The sequence below is a fragment of the Syngnathus acus genome, chromosome 21 (assembly GCF_901709675.1).
Source record: "Syngnathus acus chromosome 21, fSynAcu1.2, whole genome shotgun sequence".
NCBI classification, from domain to species: domain Eukaryota; kingdom Metazoa; phylum Chordata; class Actinopteri; order Syngnathiformes; family Syngnathidae; genus Syngnathus; species Syngnathus acus.
The window spans coordinates 6,169,119-6,193,848 of record NC_051105.1 but is presented as its reverse complement, the minus strand read 5'-3'; the positions used below and the strand labels follow the sequence as shown (position 1 = coordinate 6,193,848).

The following is a 24,730-nucleotide window of genomic DNA, read 5'->3' as shown; positions in this document are numbered from 1 at the left end:
TAAGAATTGAGTCAATGATGTGTGACTTTGACATGTACATTGTTAACCATTGCATATGAAATTAAGTAAAATCATTGTCTCTTTGAAGACAACTAAGAGACTGAATAAATATGATCCTCACCAAGTGGCATTCTGAAATAAATGTGTGCATTTTAAGTGTTTTACATTAGCTTGTAATTAGTAACAATTGTTTTATGGGTACTTAAAAAACTGACTTGTTCATAAATTTGTGCATTCCAATCTTCAGGTTAGAATTTTTAAAACACCTCTGATCTTTTATTAGATTATGATTGTGAGCTGCTGGAAAGATGAACATCAACAATACTGTACAATCTTGTTCAATATATTTGTGCATCCCTGATGACAATGTGGAGAATGCGAACCGCTCATTTCACTTATCCAAACAAGCGAAGAGAGTTTAATATATAAAATGAACAACAAATTATAACTACAAACACAAAAAGAAAACGTCACAACTTTGGGGAAGGAGGCGTGGCCAATACCGAAAGTCTGCAACAGTTGCTCCCCAAAATAACTTGACATTTTCCTTACGACAGCGTTCGTTGTCGTTGATTCTTGATAGCGAACGCGTCGTGTGTTGCGTCTGTGCCGTGTGACGCTGCAACCCACTTGTATTCGACGCATTACAGCTCGCTCGACAGCGCCACATGTCCTCCTGGTGGTCGCTGTCGGTAATTACACCTGGGCAAGTGAAGACATCAGTGGCGGTGCGGATGGGCTGCGGTAGGTTGCGCGGCGCTCCACACCAGGGCGCCTTCCGAACCGCCGACGCCGAGCGGACGCGCGTTCCCCGGCCTCGCCCCTCCATGGCGGTGTGAGCGAGGATGCGACTGCCCTGCTCCATCTTTTTGTCGGTGTCCCTGTTCACGGCCGAGACCACTGCGGCGCTCTACCTGAGTTCCACGTACCACTCGGCGGGGGACGAGGTCTGGCAGAAGCTCACTTTGCTCTTCTCGCTTGTGCCGTCCATACTGGTGCAGCTGGCCCTCATCTTCTTTCACCGGGACTTGGGCAGGGACCGGCCGTTCATCTTGCTGCTGCACATCCTGCAGTTCGGACCCATCGTCAGGTCTGTGCATGGTTTTGTTTGCTTCTGTGATTAAAACACACACAGGGATGTGCGTGTATGTACTCGCTGTCCACGTAGGCGCACGCGTACATGAGGTCGTTTCCATTTTCCGATGCACAGATTAGTTGCAGCCATCTGATCAATACTCCACTTATTGATATGTTCTCCATGCCCTCGCTGCCCCCCCCCCCCCCCCCCCGACACACACACACAACCACGGAGGAGCCTTATTTAAAATCTACTAGCATTGTTTTTTTTGGCAACTAATTGATACAATTGATTGACAATTAAACTTTCCTTCACTCTGAGAATAGTATTAAAATGAAAATAAATGGATATCTACTACTACAACCAGGGAATTATTCATTTGTAAAATTTGTAGGATTATGTACTATTTACACAATGGCACCTGGCATGATGGGAACGTTGTCAAATATTCTTAATGCACATTTCATGGGTAAGGATGCCTGTGATTATGCATTTTCTCTTTTGAAGGACTGAAAGATTTGTCAGAATCATGTTGTCATCTAAATAAACTGCAGTGAAATGTAAACCTATCCACTGTCAATCACAATTCACAATGCTGACACAATGGATATACTTTGAATGGTCGATTCAAACAGTGAAGTTCGTAACAGTGCCCCCTGGCTTCAGCCGCGAGGGGCCAGTTGAAGTCCATCATATTCAAAGTTTGTTTTATTTGAAATATATACATTTCATGCAGCCTTTGCTGATGTTTGTATGGCGTCAACGGATCTGATCTTGTAATTTCCTTTTCCCCCTCAAGTGTACAAATACACAGTGGAAAGGGGAGGGTGGGAGTTGCATGTTTCCTCAGCGAAGAGCATGTCTAAGAATAGCATGTGACACCGTTGGCCTCCTTATCTTCTGACAACACGAGCTGAGAGGGGAGACAGCAATCGTATTTTCCCTTATCTGAGGCCAAAAGTTAGTTCTGTACTTTCTGCCATCTAGTGCTAAGCTTTGATGCGGCACTTGGGTTGACAACGGCTGTTTGGATTTTGACATAAGTGTTGGACAAGTTATTATTTTTTGAAATGGTTTATTCTATCTTTCCCAATATCGTCTGCAGTGAACTCAATTTAGACACCGAAATAATCCTGTGTTGGTTCCAAAATGTTATGCTTATGTCAGAAGTGGGATTCGAACCCACGCCTCCAGGGGAGACTGCGACCTGAACGCAGCGCCTTAGACCCGCTCGGCCATCCTGACATGCTGATGCAATTGAGGGCAGTGTTTCCCAACCGTGGCCGTGGGAAATTGTCCATTAAATACCGATCGCATTGTAACAGGATCGCCAAACCACAGGTCAGTTAGCACAAGGCCTGGTGCAGCCACTGTGCTAATCGTGCATGGGTGGCAAATCGGAGAATCTTGAGATTTCATGTTGTGGCATCGGCACATACTCAGTTTATGTGTGTTGCTGTTAGTGTTGGCTCGTGAGTGAACGATTCGTTCAAAAGAACGATTTTCTTTTCAGTGAACGAGAGTGAACGAATCACTTCCTAAAGGGAATTAATAATAATAAATAATAAAAATAAAAACCAATAACAGGCCACGGTTATTAGGGAAATATCATGGTCAAAGGTCACAGGTGTCAAGCTCTAGTCTTCGGGGCCAGCATTTCCAACATGTTTTCAAAAGAGTCCCTCGTTAAGTGCACCTGCGTGAAAAGTTTTGGGTCATTTTCACGTTCTAACAGGAGCTAAAACTTTCACGCAGGTGCACGTAACGAGGGAATCACACGGACACTCCATTAGGTACAACCGCCATTTTCAAGTGTACCTATAACATGCCACTTTATTAGGGAAATATCATGGGCAAAGGTCACAGGTGTCAAGCTCTCGTCCTCGGGGCCGCATTCCAACATGTTTGTCCAAGATTCCTCGTTAAGGTGCACCTGCGTGAAAAGTTTTGGTCATTTTCACGTTCTGCAGAGCTAAAACTTTTCACGCAGGTGCGCTTAACGAGGGAATCACACGGACCTCCATTAGGTAAACCGCCATTTTCAAAAACTGTCACTTTCATTTACAAAAAGAAATACAATTAAAGAATATTTAGTATTTAATTTTTATTCAATTATTCGACTCTCCATACATTATAGGTATAGAACTTTACGTCTTTTGTTGTAATATACCTGATTTTAATATAGAAGCTTGTGTAACACAACAGATTTTGTTGGTGGTGTGGCCTCAAGATTTTTTTCCAATGAAAAGGTGGTGCCGTGAATGAAAAAAGGTTGGGTAAACTCTGGTTTATTCTATCTTTCCGAATATCGTCTGCAGTGAACTCAATTTAGAGACCGAAATATCTTGTGTTTGGTTCCAAAATATTACACTCATGTCAGAAGTGGGATTCGAACCCACGCCTCCAGGGGAGACTGCGACCTGAACGCAGCGCCTTAGACCGCTCGGCCATCCTGACATGCTGATACTATTGAGAGCAGTGGTTTCCCAACCGTCCCGTGGGAAATATGTCCATTAAATACCGATCGCATTGTAAACAGGATCGCCAAAACCACAGGTCAGTTAGCACAAGGGCTGGTCAGCCACTTGCTAATCGTGCATGGGTGGCAAATCGGAGAATCTTGAGATTTCATGTTGTGGCATCGGCACATACTCAGTTTATGTGTGTTGCTGTTAGTGTTGGCTCGTGAGTGAACGATTCGTTCAAAAGAACGATTTTTTTTTTCAGTGAACGAGAGTGAACGAATCACTTCCTAAAGTGATTAATAATAATAAAAATAAAAACCAATAACAGGCCACTTTATAGGGAAATATCATTGGTCAAAGGTCACAGGTGTCAAGCTCTAGTCCTCGGGGGCTGCATTCCAACATGTTTCCAAGATTCCCATCGTTAAGTTGCACCTGCGTGAAAAGTTTTTGGTCATTTTCACGTTCTGCAGAGCTAAAACTTTTCACGCAGGTGCGCTTAACGAGGGAATCACACGGACACTCCATTAGGTACACCGCCATTTTCAAAAACTGTCACTTTCATTTACAAAAGAAATACAATTTAAAGAATATTTAGTATTTATTTTTATTCAATTATTCGACTCTCCATACATATATAGGAATAGAACTCTACGTCTTTTGTTGTAATATACCGGATTTTAATATAGAAGCTAGTGTAACACTACAGATTTTTGTTGGTGGTGTGCCTCAAGATTTTTTCCAATGAAAAGGTGTGCCGTGAATGAAAAAAGGTTGTGAAACCTGAGGTTTATTCTATCTTCTGCAGTGAAGTCAATTTCGACAACCCGAAATAATCTGTGTTGGTTCCAAATATTACACTCATGTCCAGAAGTGGGATTCGAACCCACGCCTCCAGGGGAGGACTGCGACCTGAACGCAGCGCCTTAGACCGCTCGGCCATCCTGACATGTCTATACAAGCAATGTATATCAGCCAGCTTAATATTCAATGGCCCACGAGTACCAGCTTTGGTCATACGACGAATACCTCCTAATTCATACGTGCTCCAAAAAGTAAAATGTACTTTCCTGATATAGTAACCTATCAGGAATTAACAAAGTACAGTTTATAGACCACATGTTGCAGAAATCCCCACGAAATTGCGCAAATCTGCCATGCATAGCATTGTTTACGGATATGTGTACTATAATGCACCCCACATATAGGAAAGTCACAAATGACACTACTCTGAAGCTGTCTCAATGTGCAAAAGTGACTTTCAGTAACCTGTGTCGCTCAAAGGTGTTTGGAGGCCTTCTGGATCTATGGCAGCGTGGGCCGTGTGGAGGATCCCTATGTCAGCATTACCAGGAAGAAGCACATGTCCCGCCGGGGTAAGCCTGAGGAGGTGGAGCGCCAGGTGGCCAGGCTGAGGGCAAGTTGGTGACGCACCGGGCAGTCCTTTGCGCGCACCACCGTCATGCAGGCCTTCCTGGGCTCGGCCCCGCAGCTCACCCTGCAGCTCTACATCTGCGTGCTGCAGCGTGGCGTGTCTGTCGGAAGAGGTGAGACGGATGGGCTGGATGAGTTAGGGTTCAGAATCGCCAGCAGATTAGTCAATGGATTAAAAAAAAAAAGACTGTTATATAACAGTGCCAGTGCTTCACTTCATGGTCATGGATCAAATTAAAGTTGATCTCCAGCATCAATGTATTTGTGTTTTTGTACAGGCACTCTGATGGGCGATCTCCTTACTGTCCAGTACGTTTAACGGCGCCTTACGCTGCAACATCCTGGCCATCAAGATCAAATACGATGACTACCAAGTGTCCCTGGGGTCCGTCAGCCTACCTGTGCATCTTCATGTGGCGCAGCTGTGAGATCGCTAGCCGCGTTGGTGGTGCTAGTTCTGTTCAGCTCGGTTCTGAAAATCTGGGTGCTTCCCGTCGTCCTGGTCAACTTCCTGGCTTTCTTCTTCTACCCGTGGATCCTGTTCTGGAGGAGCCACTCGCCCTTCCCCCAGCCATCGAGAAGACTCTGACACGGTGGGGACCGCTGTTGTGCTGTGCATTGCTCACCTCTGTACGCCGGCATCAACGTTGTTCTGCTGGTCAGCCGTGCAGGTGAAGCTCAGCGACCCGGACCTGATCAACAAGTCTCAGAACTGGTACCGCATGGTGGTGTACTACATGCTGCGCTTTGTCGGAGCATTGCCTTGCTGCTGCTAGATCTGGTACATCTACAGGACCGACTTCTATTAGAGTTCATATCAGCGTCCGCTACTCATGATGGAGCTATTGGGGGTTCTACGGGCGCCTGCATTTTCTTCATGCTTCTCTTCTACACGTCCTGTCACCCGTGTCGTCGGCTCTTCACCCCCAGCATAAACCGGGGCTTCAAAAACTGCCGCGGCCTCCTCTGCCTATCGTGCACCACCGCCGAGTTGACAAATAACCCCGCACGGAAGCCAGGGCCCGGCGGCGAAAGTCGCCACGCCTGCACGATTGCAACATTTCGCAAGATGGGGGCTGCAGTGCTTGACTCCCAAGTGCCACATTGACGACTTTCTAGGTTTACACTTGCCTTTATTGATCTGCACTTTCCCATCATTTAACAGCAACGTGCCTCCTTATATGACAAATTTATTCCTAGCAGCTGACTGTTATTCATGTAGCCTGTCAGATAAGATTACATCTCTAATGAGATTTTTGAGAAAATCCTCAATATAGATCAATCTGTTCCAACACTCCTCCGAAAATAGCCTTGGCATATCTAGTTTTATCCACAACGGGGCAGTGTTGCACCAAAAGCAGAACACTAGGCAGTGGTTGCCTCGTAGTATAGTGCGGGCTGTTTTCCAGAGACATGTTCTGTCCATCTCAATTTAGAGATGAATCCGGATATGGCATGCAAGCATATGTGTGTGGGGGCTCTTTTCTACTTTGTCTTGCCGATGAAAGCCTTTGAGGCTGTCTGCTGCCTAGTTGTGACGTAGCAGTAGGTTGAAACCATCACCCAAACAAAAGACTTAACGTGCTTTTGTTGTAGTTTTATGCACGTTTATACAAGCACTCCAAGAGAAGCTTTTTTTTGGATTTGCATCCCAAGTCAGTCAGAGTTATGTCTTTATCTATGCAGTGTGAATCCGCACCAAGAGCGCGCGCAAACACACGCACACACACACGCATGAATGGGTGCTGTACCGTCGTTCCAAACTTTACGTGGCCGTGTACAGTTTTTTTACATATACCTCTGAAGTGCATTCAATGGTTGAAATGCTAATTTAAAATGTCGTAAATCTGTTTTTATAAATGAAGTTTTATGCTTAATTCCATCAAAATTCCTTTTAGCTAAGCAACTATTGTCACAGCACTCTATTGACCTGTAGTGGACAAAAGGAGATTTATTCCAATGATTACGCTGGCCATTTCTTATTTTTAAATCAGCGAATCGACGTAAGGGAAAGTGTATAATGTAGAGCCACCTAGTGGTTAACTAATATATTGCACTAAGTACAATTTAACATGAATGTGATGATTAAATGTGGATTGGTTAATTCTAAACACATCCACATAACTCCAGTTATGATGGTGTGCACACTTAGTTATTCATACTTCATCTATCTAGGAGATTTTTTTCATCCTAATCAGATGTTTTAACTTTTAAATCGCTAACGGTACAAATGATCATGATCTTTTTTTTTTTTAACCCCCAAACACAGAATTTAACTTACTTATAAGAAAAGGGGGCAACTTTACAATATATCTTTTTTAAATATCTATTAAATCCTGGAACAAAACAAGACATCTGAGTAAATATTCTTGAACACATTTCGGCCAAACAACAAGTAATAAATAAATCATTCGTTTGTGCATGTAAGTACTGCAAGGACAAGACATTTCGGAATGGAACAAGGGGGACGTCACAATACCTGGAAACAGCTGAGGCCTTACTACAAAGCAAAAGTTCAATTTGCATTGCATAATGTCCTCAAGACGTCGGAATGATCACATATTGTATGACGACACGCTTGACTCATCATGGCATCCTGAAAATGATACAATTATTCATTTCATCAGTCCCAGGGTGTTGGATTGTTAGGATAAATACTGGAAGTTAGCTAGCAAAGAGGATCGTCACGGTCCCGACGAGGTTTTTCTGCCATTATATAGCGACGGCAAAGACGCTGACCACGCAATACATGGTGCGGTTCTCCCATCGGACTGTGCAGCTTCCTGAAAAACATGTTCAAAATACAGTTTGACTTTTTAACCATATTTTGTAAAACAGCGACTAGAAAATATAAAAACATACACAAGTCTTATAAAGAGGGCAAAAAAAAAAAGATGACTGGGGCACTTGTATGTAAGTCAAGGCACCACTGTATTAACAATCCAAGGTGAAAAATGATCTCTCACCATCCGTGGTATTGTCCCAGTAGCACGAATTTGCAGTGTGCAGACCAGCGCCGCTCTTCTGCATGACGGTGCAGTTAACTGCTCCCCAGAAAAAAAGACACAAGTCACTTGTGACCCTGACCCACTAAAACACATCCCGTACATCACATATTGCTGGCCAAGTCACCTATGTACTTGAATGGGCGTCCTTGTTTGACCAGGTGCGTTAGAGAGTGCTCCACAATGCTGGCACTCCACTGGTTCACTTTACTTTGACTGTAGTCCATCCCGCCAATGACTCCCTCGATGCACTGTGACATCAACGCACAAAACTGTTGTGTTACCATCATCAATAGTAAGATTCCCTGTAATACTGAGATGTGTATTCCCACTCACTTACCTCTTTAATGTTATTAGTGACTTCATCAGCATTAAAGGCCACCTATGTGAAAAGTCAGTGGAATCATTTAGTTTGAAATTAAATTAGAACTAGAAAAGGATCCAACATTCAAATGTAAATATTGGTTTGATTAGATTTTACAATTATTTCAAGTTAACATGGCAGAAATGCACGAACAAATTGATTTCGATTCTGTTAATGGATGTTCGAAAACAAGCAAAATAATATCCAGGGTAAAAGTAGATGTTTTCAAATGTCTTCTTTTGATTCAACACCAAGATTAAGTCTTTCTTGGAGGACCTCAGAAAACAAACGGAATTCCCTTCTTTCCTTGCCCCACCCACCCTGCTAATGCAACCGACGCAGCTCCTATTCAGCGGCAAATCCCTGCCAGCTACGACTTCCATCACAACGCCGGGCGTCATAATAAGACGGGTATTATTAACAGTATATACCTCGTCGCCATTATTAAACTCCTCCATTTGTACGGTGTCTTGTCGCCGTTTTCTCGCCGCGGAGGCAGTGTTTCTGTTTTGCGCATGCGTCAACCAACGAGCGCAGAAAAGACAACCATTTAGTCAATTACTCACTGCTATGGCGCCCCGTAGTGGCCGTATGCAGACACTACTTCAGTGACTTTCATTGAGAAAATAACTTGGATGAGAACATGAAAAACATACCTGATGACGACCAGAGGTGGCTAGTTCTCTCTCCTTTGAAAAATATGAAAAGTTACATACAACACTGGCATGTAGTTTTTTCTTTATGTGACTTTAATGCTATCAATGCAACTTGTTACCATAGCGCTGTTAACATTGTGGAGTGTGAACTGAGTGCAAGAGATCAATTAATAATATATGAATAGAAAAAATATTCATTCGTTCTTCATCATCATCTGAACCGCTAATCCTCACGAGGGTCCCAGCAGTCTACCGTGCATGTTTTAGGAATGTGGGAGAATATCTGGAGTAACCCCACGCAGGCCAGAGCCGGAATCAACCTCTGTACTGTGAGGCATACATATATTAATCATAAACAGTATTATAGTGTTTATAGTAGTATTGTTTTATTATTAATATTGTTATTATTATTGTTATTGCATACACACACACATACACACGCGCGCGCACACGCACGTACAGGCACACATGCGCAATCATGCAATCACACGCGCGAACAAGCACACGCACGCAGAAACAGATACGTGCACGCACGCACGCACATGCATACACGTACACACACACACGCACACACACACGTACTTACACCACGCCCCCTCACTAGAACCACCCTGCCAGTGAACGTGTACTCTCGCAGTGCGCGCCGAGAAGACAAAACCCCCCACACGGTCAGCGACACCGGGACGATTCGAATCGTCCCCCGGCCCACGAAGGTTTCCTGCCGGCTTCTCTCTCCAACCCCTGGCCGTCCCTTCCAGGTAAGACGTGTCTCCCGCCGGGTCAAATGACGCGCTGCTGTTTTGTCACTGACATATGGCAGCTGCTTTCTACTTGTTCCTCTCGTGTGTGTGCGTGTGTTGGGGGGTAAAAAGGTGAGTGGGCGAGAGGAGTGGCGCGATCACGACCGCGGAGGCATAGCCAGTCACCGGTGGGACCGCGGAAAGTTCGGGGGCTTTGCACAGGTGCAATGCAGCAAAGAGACCATTTTCTCGCCACGGTTGCTGCTGCGACTGCTGCTGCTGCTGCTGTGGTGGTTCTGTTCTCGTGTCAACTCTTTGCACCGCCACTTAAATTCATTTCGGCTTGTTGTAAACCTGAAGCACATTCTGAACACTCAGAAGCTTCATGTGTTCAACCAGGAGACTGTTGAATGCAAGTGGATGAAGAGTTGCAGTGATGTCATTAGTTGCGTGCGTGACTGTGAGATGCTTCTATGGACAATGCATAATATTTTCCTTTTGTTGACATTCGATTTGTAATGATGACAATAATTGTGTTTGTATTTAGCTGTAATCATTGACAAATAAATACAAACACAATCACAATTTAAACAAATTAAAAATAAAACATCACAAAATGTATATTGCAAAAAAATTACATTTTAAAATTTAAATAGTCCAATATATATTTTGTAATATTCAATTTTTGTTTAAATTCAATTTGTAATGATTACAATAATTCTGTTTGTATTTATTTGTAAATCATTAAAAACTCAGAATTATTATCTATGTGAAGGCAACGTTTGACCCCAAAATTATTTTCCAATTAGTGACGGTGGTGTTGAGTTCATTAAGAAATAACGACGGTATTGTTAAATCAATAATAATAATATTAGATTTTTGGTAAGCAAATGTTATATAGTATGCTAAGTAATTTTGAAGAAAAAAATTAAAATAATTAAATTTATATTTCTTTTTCTTGAAAGACTACATGTGGAGAATTGTCTCTCCCCGTGCTTCTTCTCTCGAGTAACGTCTGACAATAAATATACAAATGTATACATTCCTTGCCAGGCTGTTTGATGCCGAGCAGGGACCGCGATCGAATAATATAATGCTGTATAATGATGAAGAGAACTGGATGTGGAGCACGTGCATACCAAGGGAATAAAAGGAGTGGAAACGGAGGAGAATAGCCTGCAGGGGACTCCCTATGGATGTGGGGGTTAGCTCAGGGTCAGTGCAACATCACGATTGCTGGCATGTCCGTCAAATCCTCGCGCACACAACCGTACATGCCCGCACGCGCGCTACACGGGGATGCTGCTACATCCATCACGTCTGCTGGTGTCGTATAGTGCGGGGTTTCCCTCCCTCCCACACACCGGTGCCTCCCCGCTCGCTTGGTATGCAGCCCGAAGCATCCTGCAGCCTCAGCCAGATACCCCTCTTCATCGAGACCGTGAATGAACGCAGGCAGCCCCGCGACGGGTATGATCAATGCATGGTTTGATCATTTGGTCTTCTTTTTTTTTTTTTTTCCCCTAAGCGCGTTGAGTTTGATCAATGGTCTTAAAATCCAGGTATGGATTGCACGAGCAGTAGAGTAATTTCGAGGCTCCGGCATTTGCCGCCTAAATTGCAGAAACATGGAAAAGAGGATGTTGAGTTTTAACATATAAGGCTGATTTCTTCTGTGTTCTTTCTGTTTGTTGCTTCTAAGATTGCAGATACAGACCATTTGTTGCAGTTACCTCCAGAAATTGTGTGTGGGGGGCAGTGTTGTGAGTTAAAGCGAATCATTTACAGAATGAAAAAAAAGTCTCATTTTCATTCCAAAAAGTTGCAGTTTTTGAAAATTTAAGTTAATCGATGGCATATGAATGTATCCATGGCATGGTAGATGAACAAATGGCTCAATTTTTTTTGAATGGCGTCTTGTTGCTAGGTAGAATTGGTGATTATGATTTGACTTATGGAACTTTTCAGATTCCCAGAACACATTTTAGCCTCCTGGGATTACAACTCTACTTGTCATATTGGATTTTTAATCTAGAACATAAAATGACATCTTCATAATCATACATTTAACCTAACCATACATTTAACCTAACCATACCTAACCCTATTCTGCAAATGTAATTTGAGTTTGGTCTTGGCTTTTTGCGCAAAAGCATGATTTTATTTTCCTAACATTACTACTTTTTTCTTGTAACATTGTCATTGCACATTTCTAGAGAAAAATCTGACATTTTTTTCCATAAGACTGCGTCTTTTGTCCTTTTAATAATGACCTAAGAATCTAGAAAACAAAATTAACTTTCTTGTCATATTATCAAATCTTTTCCGGAAGAAATATCTCCATTGACAGGAGCTTTTCTGTTATCTCGTTGGCGTCTGACATTATTGGCTTTATGAAAAATACACTGAATGACGGCGCCATGTAATAAAGCTGAATTGAAAAGGTCGAGTGCCTTAATGTAGAATTAGATGGATGATCAAGAGTGTAGGCGTCCGCCAAGGTCAGTCCTGAGTAAAAAAAAGAAATCTCAACATATTGGTTGCTATGACGATATAAACAGTTTAGTGGAGAGAGATATGGCTCGAGTGGAGCACCTCTCAACCTCTTTGCAAAGAACACAACCCCAATACGCACAGCCATTTACTGTCCATGTTATCACTTTTGCTACATTTATTATTGATGACTAATCAATACGGACACTTTTAAAAGCGGCACTTTGTTCCAGTTATCACATCTGCAAGCAGTTAACTAGACAGAGTTACCAACATTTCCCCTCCTACTACACGACTATGATGATTATTAACTTATCATCTTTGTTTCATGTGGTCCATCCATCTACTATTATTATTTCTCTGAGGTCAGCGATACAAGGCCACAAGTAGCACACATGACATGAGCCATGATGCATTATCAGGCACTCAGTTTTTTTTTCTTTTTAATAAGACGTGCATCTGCTCGTCAGTAGTTGCGAATGCGTGCGGCAGAGACAGGAAGGAGCAGATGAAATATTCAAGCTGTGAGCGCGCCTGCTTACTAGGCGAAGCTGTTGAAACTGGGTTAAAACATACAAACATGGTGTCAAGAAAAAAAAAAACTCGCGCACTGAAAGCAAAAAGGCTCCTCAAGTGGTTGACAAACAACAGCTGTTATTGTCAGAGATGCATGTCATTTATTATGTGTCCTCATTTCTGTTGTAAAGTCCGATGGAGGTCCGTTAACATCGGAGGTAAAGTTTAATTTGATATCAAGAAGCGCTTCAAGGGTGCACTCAACTCAAAGCAATGAATGGAACTAAGTGCTTTCATCTGGCGTCGTCGTTCTGAGTCAATCATTGCTTTTTTTCGCTTTTAGTGAGACGACGGCACCATGTCAAATGACAATGAGCGTTTTAAACAAATATAGTGGAATCTGGAAATTGCCAAAGTAACATTCTAACGACACACAAATGCGAGCATGAAAGTTTAAACAGTACCAACTTTTTGAAAAAAAAAAAAAAACAATTGGCAAATTACTTTTCTTCAAGAAAAATGTATGTCATACATAAAAATCACCGGATTATTCTCATTCCTTTAGGACAATATTGGCAAGTTGTAAACTAATCTGGTTATTTTATATATTTAAAAGTCTATTTCTCGGTAATTATTGCATCAAACGGCTTTGGTGACTCAAATCATTTCAAGGTCAACAGCACTGACTCAGTGTTTTCAAGTCAATGCTGAGTCCCCTGTCTAACCTCCCGCCCCCGCCCCTCGCCCTCCCTATGGTGATCACATCAACAAACACAGCTCACTAAATCAATCACAAATCTATTTCCCTTCCTGTGGCCCCCCGCTTCTCCTTCAGCCAGCTCATTTTGGGAGGAGTGGCACTCGTTTCCTATGCTGAAGCCACCCTCTCTTTGCTTTTAATTAGTGGCCGAAAGGACGCAACAAGCCATTAAGGGGCAAACTTAAGTTCAGGCAAGTTGACACAGCTACAACATCGAGTCATCCAGCGTGTGTCCCTGGAAACACAACGTGGCTAGCGGGCCTGGCGCAGAATTGATCAAGCAGCTGTGAAGCGGGGCATTATTGACCTATGTTGATGCATAATTAATGTTTTCAACACTCTCCAGTGTGTGTATGGGTCACTGGCTGATGACTGGCTGGTTTATTGGTCACCAATTCCTGCGTGAATTATTCAGGAAGTCGTCTGCGTCAGACGGATGTCGATTTACCACGGCAGCTGCAATAAGTGCAATGTGTAAGCTGTCATGGCATTAACATACTTATTAACACTGAAAAAGTGTCAATCAAATGAGATCACTACATGGGGGGGGGGGATCTGCTTTTATGAAGATAACAAAGCTCACTTCGCTAATAAAACATGATGCTAAATAAGTATGGTTTAGATAGAAATCTAGCATGGTCTTGCCTGTTGAAAGATTTGTAGCCTTTGAGGGGTTTGACCTCTGAACTAAGAACTTTTAGAGGACTATGTGTGTGTTGGGTCTTGAGAAGCACTGTGAATTTTTGGGGAATTTAAGGAGCAGTACTTTCAAAACATTAGGACAGTGTCTCATGCTGAGTTTCTAGTATCCGGAATGCACCGTATAGCTGGAGCGCGGGAACCATTTTCTAAATTTGGTTTCGGAATAATTCTCTGTCCATCAGGCGTAATTGAAGACTACCTATTGTTTATTTGCTACTTGAAATTCCTTCCGCGGCAACTTAAAGGTGAAAGAAAATCTCCTCATTGATCAGAGTGCAGCTGCAGCTCAAGTCAAGAAGCAGCTGAGCTATTGTTGATAATGAAGCTGCACGACTTCCCTAATTGGCGTGAAAGAGAAGAGACGAGCGCAGGGACGAGGATGTCGCTAAAAGCGGAGGGAGCCAAGCAGGACGGAAAAAGATTAGAGAGAACGAAAAAGAAGTGTTCCCGCGGGATGGCAAAATTATTCCTCAGTCCATTGATGTGACGTTCTATTAGAATACACTGTATTTTATTTCGACCATATCCAAAGACTTTTGTCCTTATAACGTTTGAGTTTAAAATGCCGTTTGGCCCTACAATAATGAATGTAGTATTGTCTGCAATTAGAGATTCTTGTCATTACCAAGAAAAGGGTAGCTAATAGCTGTACGTATGGTGTGGTGCGTGTGTTACATTTTAAATGTCACCACCAATTACATGTGACCTTACAACCCTGGCAATCATCCTATTTGTGATGAAAATGGCACACATTAAATTGCGGTTTTAATTCTTGCTAATGATACTGACTTTTCCTTTTTCTTGGCGCCTGTACAGGTTCATTTACAGAGGTCTAGACAAGCTGTGTGAAGCTTCAAGGATGCTGATGCCTGTGAGGAAACAAAAGCGTGCAGTGAATTAAAAGTCGGCGTCTATTTCCGTGCGGCTTCCCCGCTCGGTTGATTCCACCGGCTGCGTGTAGACCCGAGGTCAGCGATGGATGTGGCCGACGACCTGAACCTCTCCTTTCTGCTGGAACACGAGCGAGATAGCATCCTGAGGGTGCTGCAAAAGGACGAGAAGCTGAGGAAGCGAGAGGAGAAGAGGATACGGTGAGAATCTCATTGGATCGGTCTGTGATTCAAGAACTAAATAGAAGTTGGCCAAAAGAAGACAGTGCTAAAGGTGGAGTACTTATGATATGTCCAAGAACCTTTGGGATGAAGCTGCTCACATTTGATTGGCAGATACCAAGGACTTAAATTTCAGGAATAGTTTATCTATGCCTGGAAGCCAATGAGTGTGCTCACGCCCACACGGCACAAACTGCCTTTTTTTTAAAATGCATGCGAAATGACAAAACAGCCAGGCTAAACCCGTTTCCTTGCAAAGTAAGAAAAATCAAGCCTATAGTATCTGGCCTCCTCCCGGTTGGACATGCCTGGAACATCTGACCATGGAAGTGTTCAGACAGCATCCCGACCTCAATCGCTATCTTGGGGCAGGATCTCAATGCTGACCTGCAGAAAGTACTCCATTTTTCCTGACTGAGGACCATGTCTTAAGAATTTTAGTTGCCAGATTCTCTTCTGTGGTGGAATTGGAACATTGTAGCTTTGACAAGTATTTCTGATTGGAGCCTTTTTGTATCAGAAAATGCCTCACCAAAATTTCCCAGTGCTTTAAACTGAAGTCCAAAGATGGACAGCACCATAAACGTACTTCACCGTCAGGTGACGTAAGCATGGCATTAAAATCACATCATTGTCTTCATTTCCCTCGGCTACTGTTTCTTCAACAGGAAGTTGAAGAACGAGCTACTGGAGATCAAACGTAAAGGCTCCGGCAATCACGTGAGTCGGCGGAGCGTCAGTGCGCCCGCTGCGTCAAAACGCTGGGCCTAATCTTCCGACCGCCGGCGAGCTATGCGACGAGTGCCAGCAACGCGTGTGCTACGCGTGCCGGAGTTTCAACTCCAAAGCAAAGCCAGTGGAGGGTAACGTGTGTGCTAAGATCTCGTAAGTGTCCACTCGGCTACTGTCTGAACGTGTTGTAAACTTAGATCACAGCTCATAGGTGATTGCACCTTCCTATCTGAGCCTTTTGTTTCCATTGTGTGCGAAGGGAGTTGAAGGTGGTGACGGGGCGAGTGGTTCCTGGAGGAGCGATCAAAGCGCTTTGAGCACAAACTGTTGCGCAGTGACGTGGTTAAGCAACAATCCTGAGCAGCTCGGCGGGTGAATTTCATCAGCACAATATGCTTCTTGTCTCACCTTTTCTTGATCAAGGTGTTTTATCCCAAGCCACAGAGGATAGAAAGTCCCAGGAGAACGTGGCACTCCGTCCTGAGACGGGAAGGGCTGATACACCAAATCCAGCAAGAGTGCCAAACGTCTTATTGAAGGAATGAGGAAGAGAGGTAAGCCCGAAGAGATTTGTTATCTAATCGATTGCATAACTGACAATCCCGTCTTAACGGAATAATGATACGCCAATTTTGTATGTGCTACCTGCAAACACAAATCTCTCTCTGTCTGTATGTGTTTGTGTGTGATGACAGGAGGACGAGGATGGGCAGCAGACCCTTGAGGTCAGAAAAACGGCATCGGCGGCCTCAACATCAAATCTGCTTCAGACGGAGACGCTCACAGCGTGCGAAGCGTTTTACTCCGCTCCAAGTTATCTTTCAAGCAGGTCAATGTTAGCTTAGCTCATTCCGAAGAGCATTGATCATGATCGCAATATTATGGCTATTCTCCTCACCAACTTTTGAGAATAAAAGTGACTTTTACTACTTCCTCTGTACTCGTGTCTCTTAGCAAAGATACACCTGCAGTACTCAACGATCGACGAATCCGAAACTCTTGACAAATACTCCCCCGCCAGCAGCAACCGGAGGGTCAGGGTTAGCCAACGCATCACACGCACACAACCACGGCACGATACTGATTCGTTTCATTTCAAGGCTTCCTTGTTTGCATGTAGCCTGACGGAGCAGAAAGTGTTTTCCAGCTTCCACTCCAGCGGCAGCGCGCCCGAGAAGAAAGCCGCGGGAAATCATGGCTACGGCACTCCGACCATTTCCGTGTCCCAGGCTTCGGTATCATCGGGTCGGTACTGTCGACACAGTCTAATGAGGTCCCATTTATCATGAAGGCTTATTCTGGTCTTCTCCTGTCAATTAGATCACAGTCGCTCCGACATGGACCTTCCCACCGCAGGTTCAGAAATCAGTGACGACACCATGAGCCTCAGAAGCCGCTCTGTGCCAGGTCTCAATGGGACGGTAAGTGGCATCACTACAATTGGCGGCCTGACCACGACAACATCATAATGTGCATCATTTGCAAGTCAAGTTTCCGAATGTGGTTCCATTTCTGACAAATGCATTTTGCTTTCATTTGTTTTGATTTGAGGGAATGAGAAGGTAGGGGTCATCAAGCATATTTGTCAGTGAGCCAGAATTTTACCCAGGGATCATAAAAAAAATGAGATGAAAATCTACTTTTGGCACAACATTATGATTTGATGTTTATTCTTTATATACATATATATTTTCATTTAATTACAAAACTGAAGGCATTTTAGCCTTTATAGTCTAAGTGTTGCTATTTTCAGTTGCTTAAATGTGATCACGAAATATATATATATATATTTTGGAAATTATGGAATCAAATCTTGCGCCAGATTGAATGGTTCGGCGGTCCGAATTTGGCCCGCGGGCCGCCAGTTGAGGATTCTAGTCTAAGGGGCTTACAGTACTTCCCAAACTGACCAAGAAATGATCACACGGTGGTCTGACTTGTCACATTGACTTTACGGAAGCTGGCTGAATGCGCGAACACACACACACACACATACACAACTGCCTAGGGGCAATCTCCGTCTGCCTTCACATTCAATGATGGTCTACAGGAGTTCTCCGACCAGGACGCAGAGGAAGACATCGACGCCCTGATGTCAGCCCACAGTCAGACAGCAGGACGCCACCTCAGCAATGCCGTGTCCACGGTAACAACGTAACCTCTTTGAACTAGCACAACGCCCATATGGTAGGGAAAGCATGTATTTATGCAGCCTCATGCTGCAGTGCAAACATGCCCGCTGGGTGTGAGCAACACCTGTTGTGTGTGTTGACTATGTAAATAGGCAGGGAGCTTAAGGTGTCACAAACATTATTCGGCTGCTGCACACACACTATACCTGACTCAACATTGTTGTTTTATGATATGATAACATTTATTATGTCATATCAGAGATATATATACACACCTTATAGTACATTAATTGAGGGTGTGCTTGAAGGATGTGGTGCATCATAATCTACGCGATGAACACACACGACCCAATATTATGAGGCAGACAAAGACTATCAGAGTCAAATTAAGTTTAGATGTTGTACAGTTACTATATTAAAAGAAATAATTTGTATATTTTTTTTTAGAATAAAACATTTGTTTTTGCACAGTAGCGTAGTAGGCCCAAGTGTTCATCAAAGCATTTAACATTAAACTGGACTGTATCCTGCACTCCACACACATTTAAAAAAGAAAAACATCGTTCTAGTTGGTAATAGAGAAGATATTTTAAGAATATAGCAGTGTGTAACTACTTTTATAGACATAATGTAATTTGATGGACAAAATTGAGCAAACACGATGAAGGAAATGGCCTTCAATTTGATTATGTGCGCCCGTGCTGGTTTCATGGCCAATACCGGACAAACCATAATCTCTGTAGCTTGGCTCTGATAATCGCCATGGTAACCGAGTGTCATCTTGTTCCTGGATGTGCTGCTGGCGATCTCTGCAGCCCAGTCTCTGGGGCCTGACGGGCTTGTGCTGGTGGTGGGGATTGTGTGTGCTTAATTTCCGTCTCTTCTACTAACACGTCAAAAAGGCTCAGTTCTATTCTCTCTGTCTTTTCTTCTCTTCTTAACTCGCTGCTAGTCTTCCACCCCTGCCTCAGAGAGGAGGTGGGCCTTCCTCAATGTCCCCGACTCAGATGCTGAGACAGTAAGACACCAGCTCCACTTTTTCCAATCAGTAGTGCGATGAGAAGCATACATACTGCTGAACACTATTTGACCACTAATGGTAGAGCAACACAAGTGGACAGACAATATATCTTTTTTGCTGTCAAATTTAAAACGTGTTCAATTTAACTGCATGACAGGATTGAAAAGAGGTTGTTCTAAAGTTTACAAAATGGATTCCCTCCTGGCAAACTTTTCTTAGCAACAAGGACATGAGTAAAGTGACCGCACCTTCTCTACTTTTCTCGCCTTTCTGCTTTTTTGTCCTTCTCTTTGGCTATCATGGACCTGTGCCTCTCTTGTCTGCGCCCACCAGAGTAGCATCAGCAGTATGATGAGCATGTACAGCGAGACGGGTGACTATGGCAACGCCCGCGTCAGTGGCGAGATCCTGTTGAACATCAGCTACAACTACAAGACGGGCGCTCTCAATGTTCTGGTCAAAGAGTGCCACAACCTGGCTACAGGGGACGAGAGGAGGCAACGCACTGATGCGTGAGACACACACACACACACACACACTAGTACTGTATGCAAATGGTTTAACTTAGTGCAACTTTTGAGGTTTCAACCAGACAATTAAACACTTTTAGAAAGTCACAATCTTATTAGATATTTTGGTACACACAGAAAGCAATAGTTAGCGTGCGTGTTTCCTGACAGTTATGTGAAGACGTACCTGCTGCCGGACATGTCCCGCCAAAGCAAGAGGAAGACAGGCATCAAAGCCAACACCATCAATCCCGTTTTTAACGAGAACCTGAGGGTTTGTGCATTTATTTCATCAACATATACTGTTTTTGGTTCAGTTCAAACTCACTTGTGTCTTCTTTATTGGTGTAGTATGTGATCAGCCACTCGCAGCTGGAAACGCGTACCTTGCAAGTGTCGGTGTGGCACCACGACCGATTTGGACACAACAGCTTCCTGGGAGAAGTAGAGCTGACTTTTGACTCCTGGGAGTTCGATTCCCAAATAGATGAGTGGTTCAGTCTGCAGCCCAAGGTAGCCACTCCACTCTAAAGACTTTTTCCCGTCGTGCCAAACGAACGAGTGCCGACGTGTTTTTACAGCTGGAGAGCAGCATCGATGCTACCATGCAGTACAAGGGAGAACTGACTGTGGTGCTGAAGTACATTCCTGCAGAGAAAAATCTCATGTTGCCTCTGGACCAAGTACAAGGTATATTCACAACTACAATTTTGCCTTCTGATGCAAATTTCATTTGTTGTGCTGCCATGCTCTTAACTCAACACACACCATTGAGTAATGTCTTATTTAATTCTAACGTAAAGTATTAAACCGTTTGCACATTATCAGAATTTATAAGGGTCATTAATAAGCATTTCAAGTCAATAAATGGATTTTTATAAAAATTAAAGTACTAAATGGCATGTCCTGTCGCATTAATTCAATTAAAACACCATTGGTAGATTAGGAGTTCTAACTGTATCTGACTGTGGTCATCCTTCAGTTAAGAAAGGCTTCCTGAAAGGCAAGAAGAAGAGCACCTTCACGCCACCCAAAGGGGGCATGGTTGAGCTGCTAGTCAAGGGAGCCAAAAATTTAACTGCTGTCAAGTCTGGAGGAACGTCTGATCCTTTTGTCAAAGGGTGAGATAATAATCACACTTGTTACCATTAAGGTTGACGTCATCAGTCAATGTGTTGAATATTGCTGCGTTTAGTTACCTGCTCCCGGACAGCCAAAAGTCCACCAAGCACAAGACAGCGGCGGAGCGTCGGACGGTGAACCCGCATTGGAATCACACTTTCACATACTGCGGTTTGCAGCCAGGAGACCTCAACAATGTGTGTCTGGAGCTCACCGTGTGGGACAAGGAGGCCCTGGCCAGCAATATCTTCCTGGGCGGAGTCAGGCTGGGGGCCGGGACAGGTGTGTGCAGTACTGCAATAGGGCACAGTTGAATGATAGGCAAAAAAATCGGTGTATTTCTATATCACAACATCTGCCTTATTGGCTCTTTTGTTTGTTCTTCAAAGAAAATGTGACCCTTGAGGAAAAAAATTCTGCCTAGCCCTCGTCTAATGAATTCCAACACAGGAGAGCAAAGCCAAGGTTGAAAGGCTAACAATAATAAAAAATGATTATTTTATTAATTTGTATTTTTATGATAAACTATATAATAGAAATATTGCAAAACAATACATTTGTGTTTGTTTACCCATCAGTACAGTAGATTATCGGGAACGTAATATGCCAGGATTGGACGGATTGACTAATAGAAATGAAAGCGGCGAATCATTTTTGATCGTGGTGAGTGGAGAATGGTTCCATTGAATCAAAAAGCAAGAAAGGAAAATAAAATACTGTTACAAAAGCGGGAAAATCTTTGTTAGCTTCTATAAAGGCGTAAAAATCGAATTGACTGGAGTCATACATTTGATCAATGTTCTGCTGTGTTGTGTTCATCGCATCGCCCCAACTCCATAACACGATCAAGACTTTTTTTCTCGCTCTCTAATCGTCCCCTCAAGGCACAAGTTACGGGAACGAAGTGGACTGGATGGACTCGTTTGGGGAGGAGCAGCGGCTGTGGCAGCGCATGATTGAAAATCCCGAAGTCCCCCAGGAGTGTACGCTCATGCTGAGGTCCAGCATGCGCAAACGCACCACATACACCGCATGAGCCCGAATGGATTACAAACACAAGACGTGTTTCCACCAAGTAGTACAGTACAGCTTGGAACAATAAAACCCCATCTGGCTTGTAATCAGACCATGTTGCACAACTCGGTTTTGTCTTAGACTCCAACTTGAGAGTCTCTCACGCAGAGATGTTGCGAAATTTTTGCACAGAACCTGCGGAAGGCGGGAACTGCCGCATCTGTGGGAAAAAAAAGTCATGCAAAAACAAAATGATCAGCCAATAGAAGAGAAAAAATAATTGCTTGGCAAGCTTGGGTTGTCTGGAAAGGAGGGCTGGATTTGTCATCATTGTGGAGCCTCATTTTATATACTTGGCAATTTTATTTTATCAGGATTGTTAATACAATTCTCTGTAGTGTCAAAAGACAATTTATTCCTCTTTGCAGGATTTTTTTTTTTAGCTATCCTCAAAAACCTCGTGGTGTCTTAAAAGTAGTGTATTTACTGTATACTACCATTGTAGCATGTTGGGAAAAAAAAGTCACAACGACAAATTATATTTATATTTTTGGTGTTTCTTATTGTAAATTAAAACCTCGTTATAAAATCTTGTTAGAATATTAAGATTTTAAAGAGAATGAATGCTTGCTAGCAAAGACCGAAAAAAGTATTTTGCCGATATTTACTCTTAGTTTGAGTTTGTTCTGTAGTGTAGATGTGTCACAATGTCCGCACACATTTGTGCATCAGAGCTCACTAACCAGAAGGAACCTGAGACTTACCCAAATTAGCTTTTTTATACAGGATCCAGCAAAAGTGGGATTATTGCCACAATTATGTACGATTGCGCACACCACCAGGCAATCAGATCACATCGCCACATCAGCACAATAGCAGCAGAGTGGTATTTTACTACCATTTTTTTTCTCCAAAATTGTGTGCACTTTCACACAGGGACTTGCAGGAAGAAGTCCACAGTCCTGGGAAACCTTATGTGAAACATGAACAAAAACAAAGTGTCCACTATTTTGGTACACATCACTTGTAAGAGTGCAAACCCTAAAAATACATAACCTTTCTAATTGTACTGCTTGTTGGAAATGGGCCAAAAGAACGACGTTACAAGAAACGAGCGCATCTCTTTCCAGTGTCACTCTTTCTCCCCAGTGCGGAACAACCGGTCATGCCTTACGCTCGGATCTAACCCACTGCGCTTTTTAAAAAACTTCCAAACAAGAAACACAATGCAGTGTTGGGTCTGGTTTTAAGCACATCCAGATGGGATTTGTGCGTTTGAATTATTTTTAGCATGTAGATGGCTATCAGTCTTTTTTCAAATACAAGACATGAGTCAAAGCACTGATAAATGTTGGTGATGAATACCCTTGTCATCAAGCTATTTTTGCTGTGAAGCACATCCTTGCAAGTATAATGAGTAAAAGTGTTTAGTTAATGACATTCTCTCTCGCTAAGATAGTATTCCGTTTCTGAAAAGCTCTTCAACAGTAAAGTAGCGACAATAAATGCAAATACAGCGGTGCCTTGATTTACGAATGGCCCAGTTTTTCAAATTACGAGTCTTTTTTTTTTTTTTCCTTTCTACAAGCTAGCCTGAGAAAAACAAACTGGAATGCTTACATTTTTTAGGCAATTTTTTTGCACATGCTTAAATGTATTTAACTAGTGTAATCATTTTTGAACATTTCAGAACCAGCCCAAATACTAACTCCCCTAAAAGGCATATCCAACACATGAATATATACTACAGTATGTGTATACGGTAATCACCCTTGATAAACCCATTTTATTTCTTTGCATTCTCTTTTCATTTATTTTATGTTATTTTTATTCAATACGGGTGTGTTTTTTGTTTGACACAATAAAATTGTGTATTATTTCTTAGTGGAATGGTTCAATAGAAATTGACTAAGGGTACAACTGATTTGATACATGGCTCGTAAGTCAAGGTACAATCGTGAAATGTTTGGTACCAAAGTTGTAGACGAATCCAACTTTCGGTTGGTGCGTCAGCTTCCTCGTCATCTTAGCATGTTAAAGTTAGCATTTAGCTCAAAGCACCACCGTGCCTGTAACACACAAGCTCCCCTGGTGCAGTGTACATAGCATGACTTGTCTCGACCATTAAATTGCAATTCATTGTAATTCATTGAAAAAAAGATTCATTTGATGCCTGCTTTGAAAAAAATATTTATCTGGCCAAATTAAGTAAGCACTTGACTTCCAGCTTTGATGTAAATGTAGATAACACTGTATCAGTGTGACCAGTGTGCTGCATGCTCGTAGAGGGAAATATGAACAAAAGAGCATACAGGAAATTGAGCACTGATAATCACCTCCATCATTGCTTGACTCTGATGGTGGCGCTTCCATCGTAGGGGCTCACCACAAAAACATGTCACCAAAGGAATGCTGTATAAGCCTTTTCCTATGATACTAATGAATGCCAGTGTGCGTGTGTGTGTGTATACCATTCCAGCACTACTACTACTAATGTGCAACACGATTTTAGATGACAAGCTTGTGCAAAACCCGCCTGCCGACTTTTGACGTACAGTATGTGTTATCGTGTCTCATGTTTCCGACGTGCCCAACCAATTTCATCAAAATATTTTGAAAATAAAACTATTACCTTTTCACGGATAGATTGTTTGACTGCGTGTTATTTGACTACATCAAATCTTGAACATTTTCATATCATAATCTAAATCATGTATAGGGCACAACGTATGTCATCACCCAATCCTTGAATGTTTTGAAATATGAAATTCTCAGCCTTGAGGTGGCATATTGGATTGTGTCATAGTTTCTATTGGACAATGAATTAAAACCAAATAGTTTAAAAGACGTTTTGTTGGATTTTGAGGTTGCAATG

The 24,730-nt window shown here is 42.8% G+C and overlaps 3 protein-coding genes and 3 non-coding genes across 6 annotated transcripts; 2 read left to right on the top strand and 4 right to left on the bottom strand.

Annotated features, from left to right (window-relative positions):
- The first annotated feature begins 474 nt into the window (after positions 1-474).
- xk (X-linked Kx blood group (McLeod syndrome)) lies at positions 475-7,106 on the top strand. Its single transcript, XM_037280812.1, is given in 11 exon segments — positions 475-1,090; positions 4,828-4,943; positions 4,946-4,983; positions 4,985-5,090; positions 5,256-5,266; positions 5,268-5,360; positions 5,362-5,421; positions 5,423-5,546; positions 5,549-5,569; positions 5,572-5,834; positions 5,837-7,106. Coding segments are annotated over 11 exon segments (1,326 nt in total). The 5' UTR covers positions 475-845; the 3' UTR covers positions 6,086-7,106.
- On the bottom strand, positions 2,240-2,323 carry trnal-cag. The gene has a single exon. It is a non-coding gene; the product is annotated as a tRNA-Leu (tRNA).
- Positions 3,453-3,535, bottom strand: trnal-cag. The gene has a single exon. It is a non-coding gene; the product is annotated as a tRNA-Leu (tRNA).
- trnal-cag lies at positions 4,408-4,492 on the bottom strand. Its single transcript has one exon. It is a non-coding gene; the product is annotated as a tRNA-Leu (tRNA).
- A 185-nt stretch (positions 7,107-7,291) lies between the features above and the next one.
- Positions 7,292-8,895, bottom strand: LOC119139821 (dynein light chain Tctex-type 3-like). The gene is made up of 5 exons (XM_037280820.1): positions 8,778-8,895; positions 8,323-8,364; positions 8,110-8,233; positions 7,944-8,021; positions 7,292-7,760 (listed from the first exon to the last, which is right to left on the bottom strand). Exons 1-5 carry the CDS (start codon positions 8,802-8,804, stop codon positions 7,690-7,692), a joined length of 342 nt encoding a protein of 113 aa, XP_037136715.1. The 5' UTR covers positions 8,805-8,895; the 3' UTR covers positions 7,292-7,689.
- Positions 8,896-15,032: 6,137 nt separating this feature from the next.
- On the top strand, positions 15,033-24,498 carry sytl5 (synaptotagmin-like 5). The gene is given in 20 exon segments (XM_037239256.1): positions 15,033-15,304; positions 15,994-16,039; positions 16,042-16,104; positions 16,107-16,210; positions 16,317-16,335; positions 16,337-16,412; positions 16,481-16,575; positions 16,788-16,886; positions 17,012-17,097; positions 17,178-17,302; positions 17,378-17,478; positions 18,108-18,203; positions 19,142-19,207; positions 19,544-19,722; positions 19,891-19,993; positions 20,071-20,232; positions 20,301-20,409; positions 20,702-20,840; positions 20,915-21,123; positions 21,726-24,498. Coding segments are annotated over 20 exon segments (2,145 nt in total). The 5' UTR covers positions 15,033-15,188; the 3' UTR covers positions 21,878-24,498.
- Positions 24,499-24,730: the final 232 nt, after the last annotated feature.

Bases quoted from the DNA above. Each gene is read 5' to 3' on its own strand.
- LOC119139821 (XM_037280820.1), bottom strand. From the start codon at position 8,804: ATGGAGGAGTTTAATAATGGCGACGAG. The intron at 8,234-8,322 runs GTAAGTGAGTGG...TTGATGTCACAG, and splicing joins TCACTAATAACATTAAAGAG to TGCATCGAGGGAGTCATTGG. The intron at 8,022-8,109 runs GTGACTTGGCCA...TCTGGGGAGCAG, and splicing joins ACGCCCATTCAAGTACATAG to TTAACTGCACCGTCATGCAG.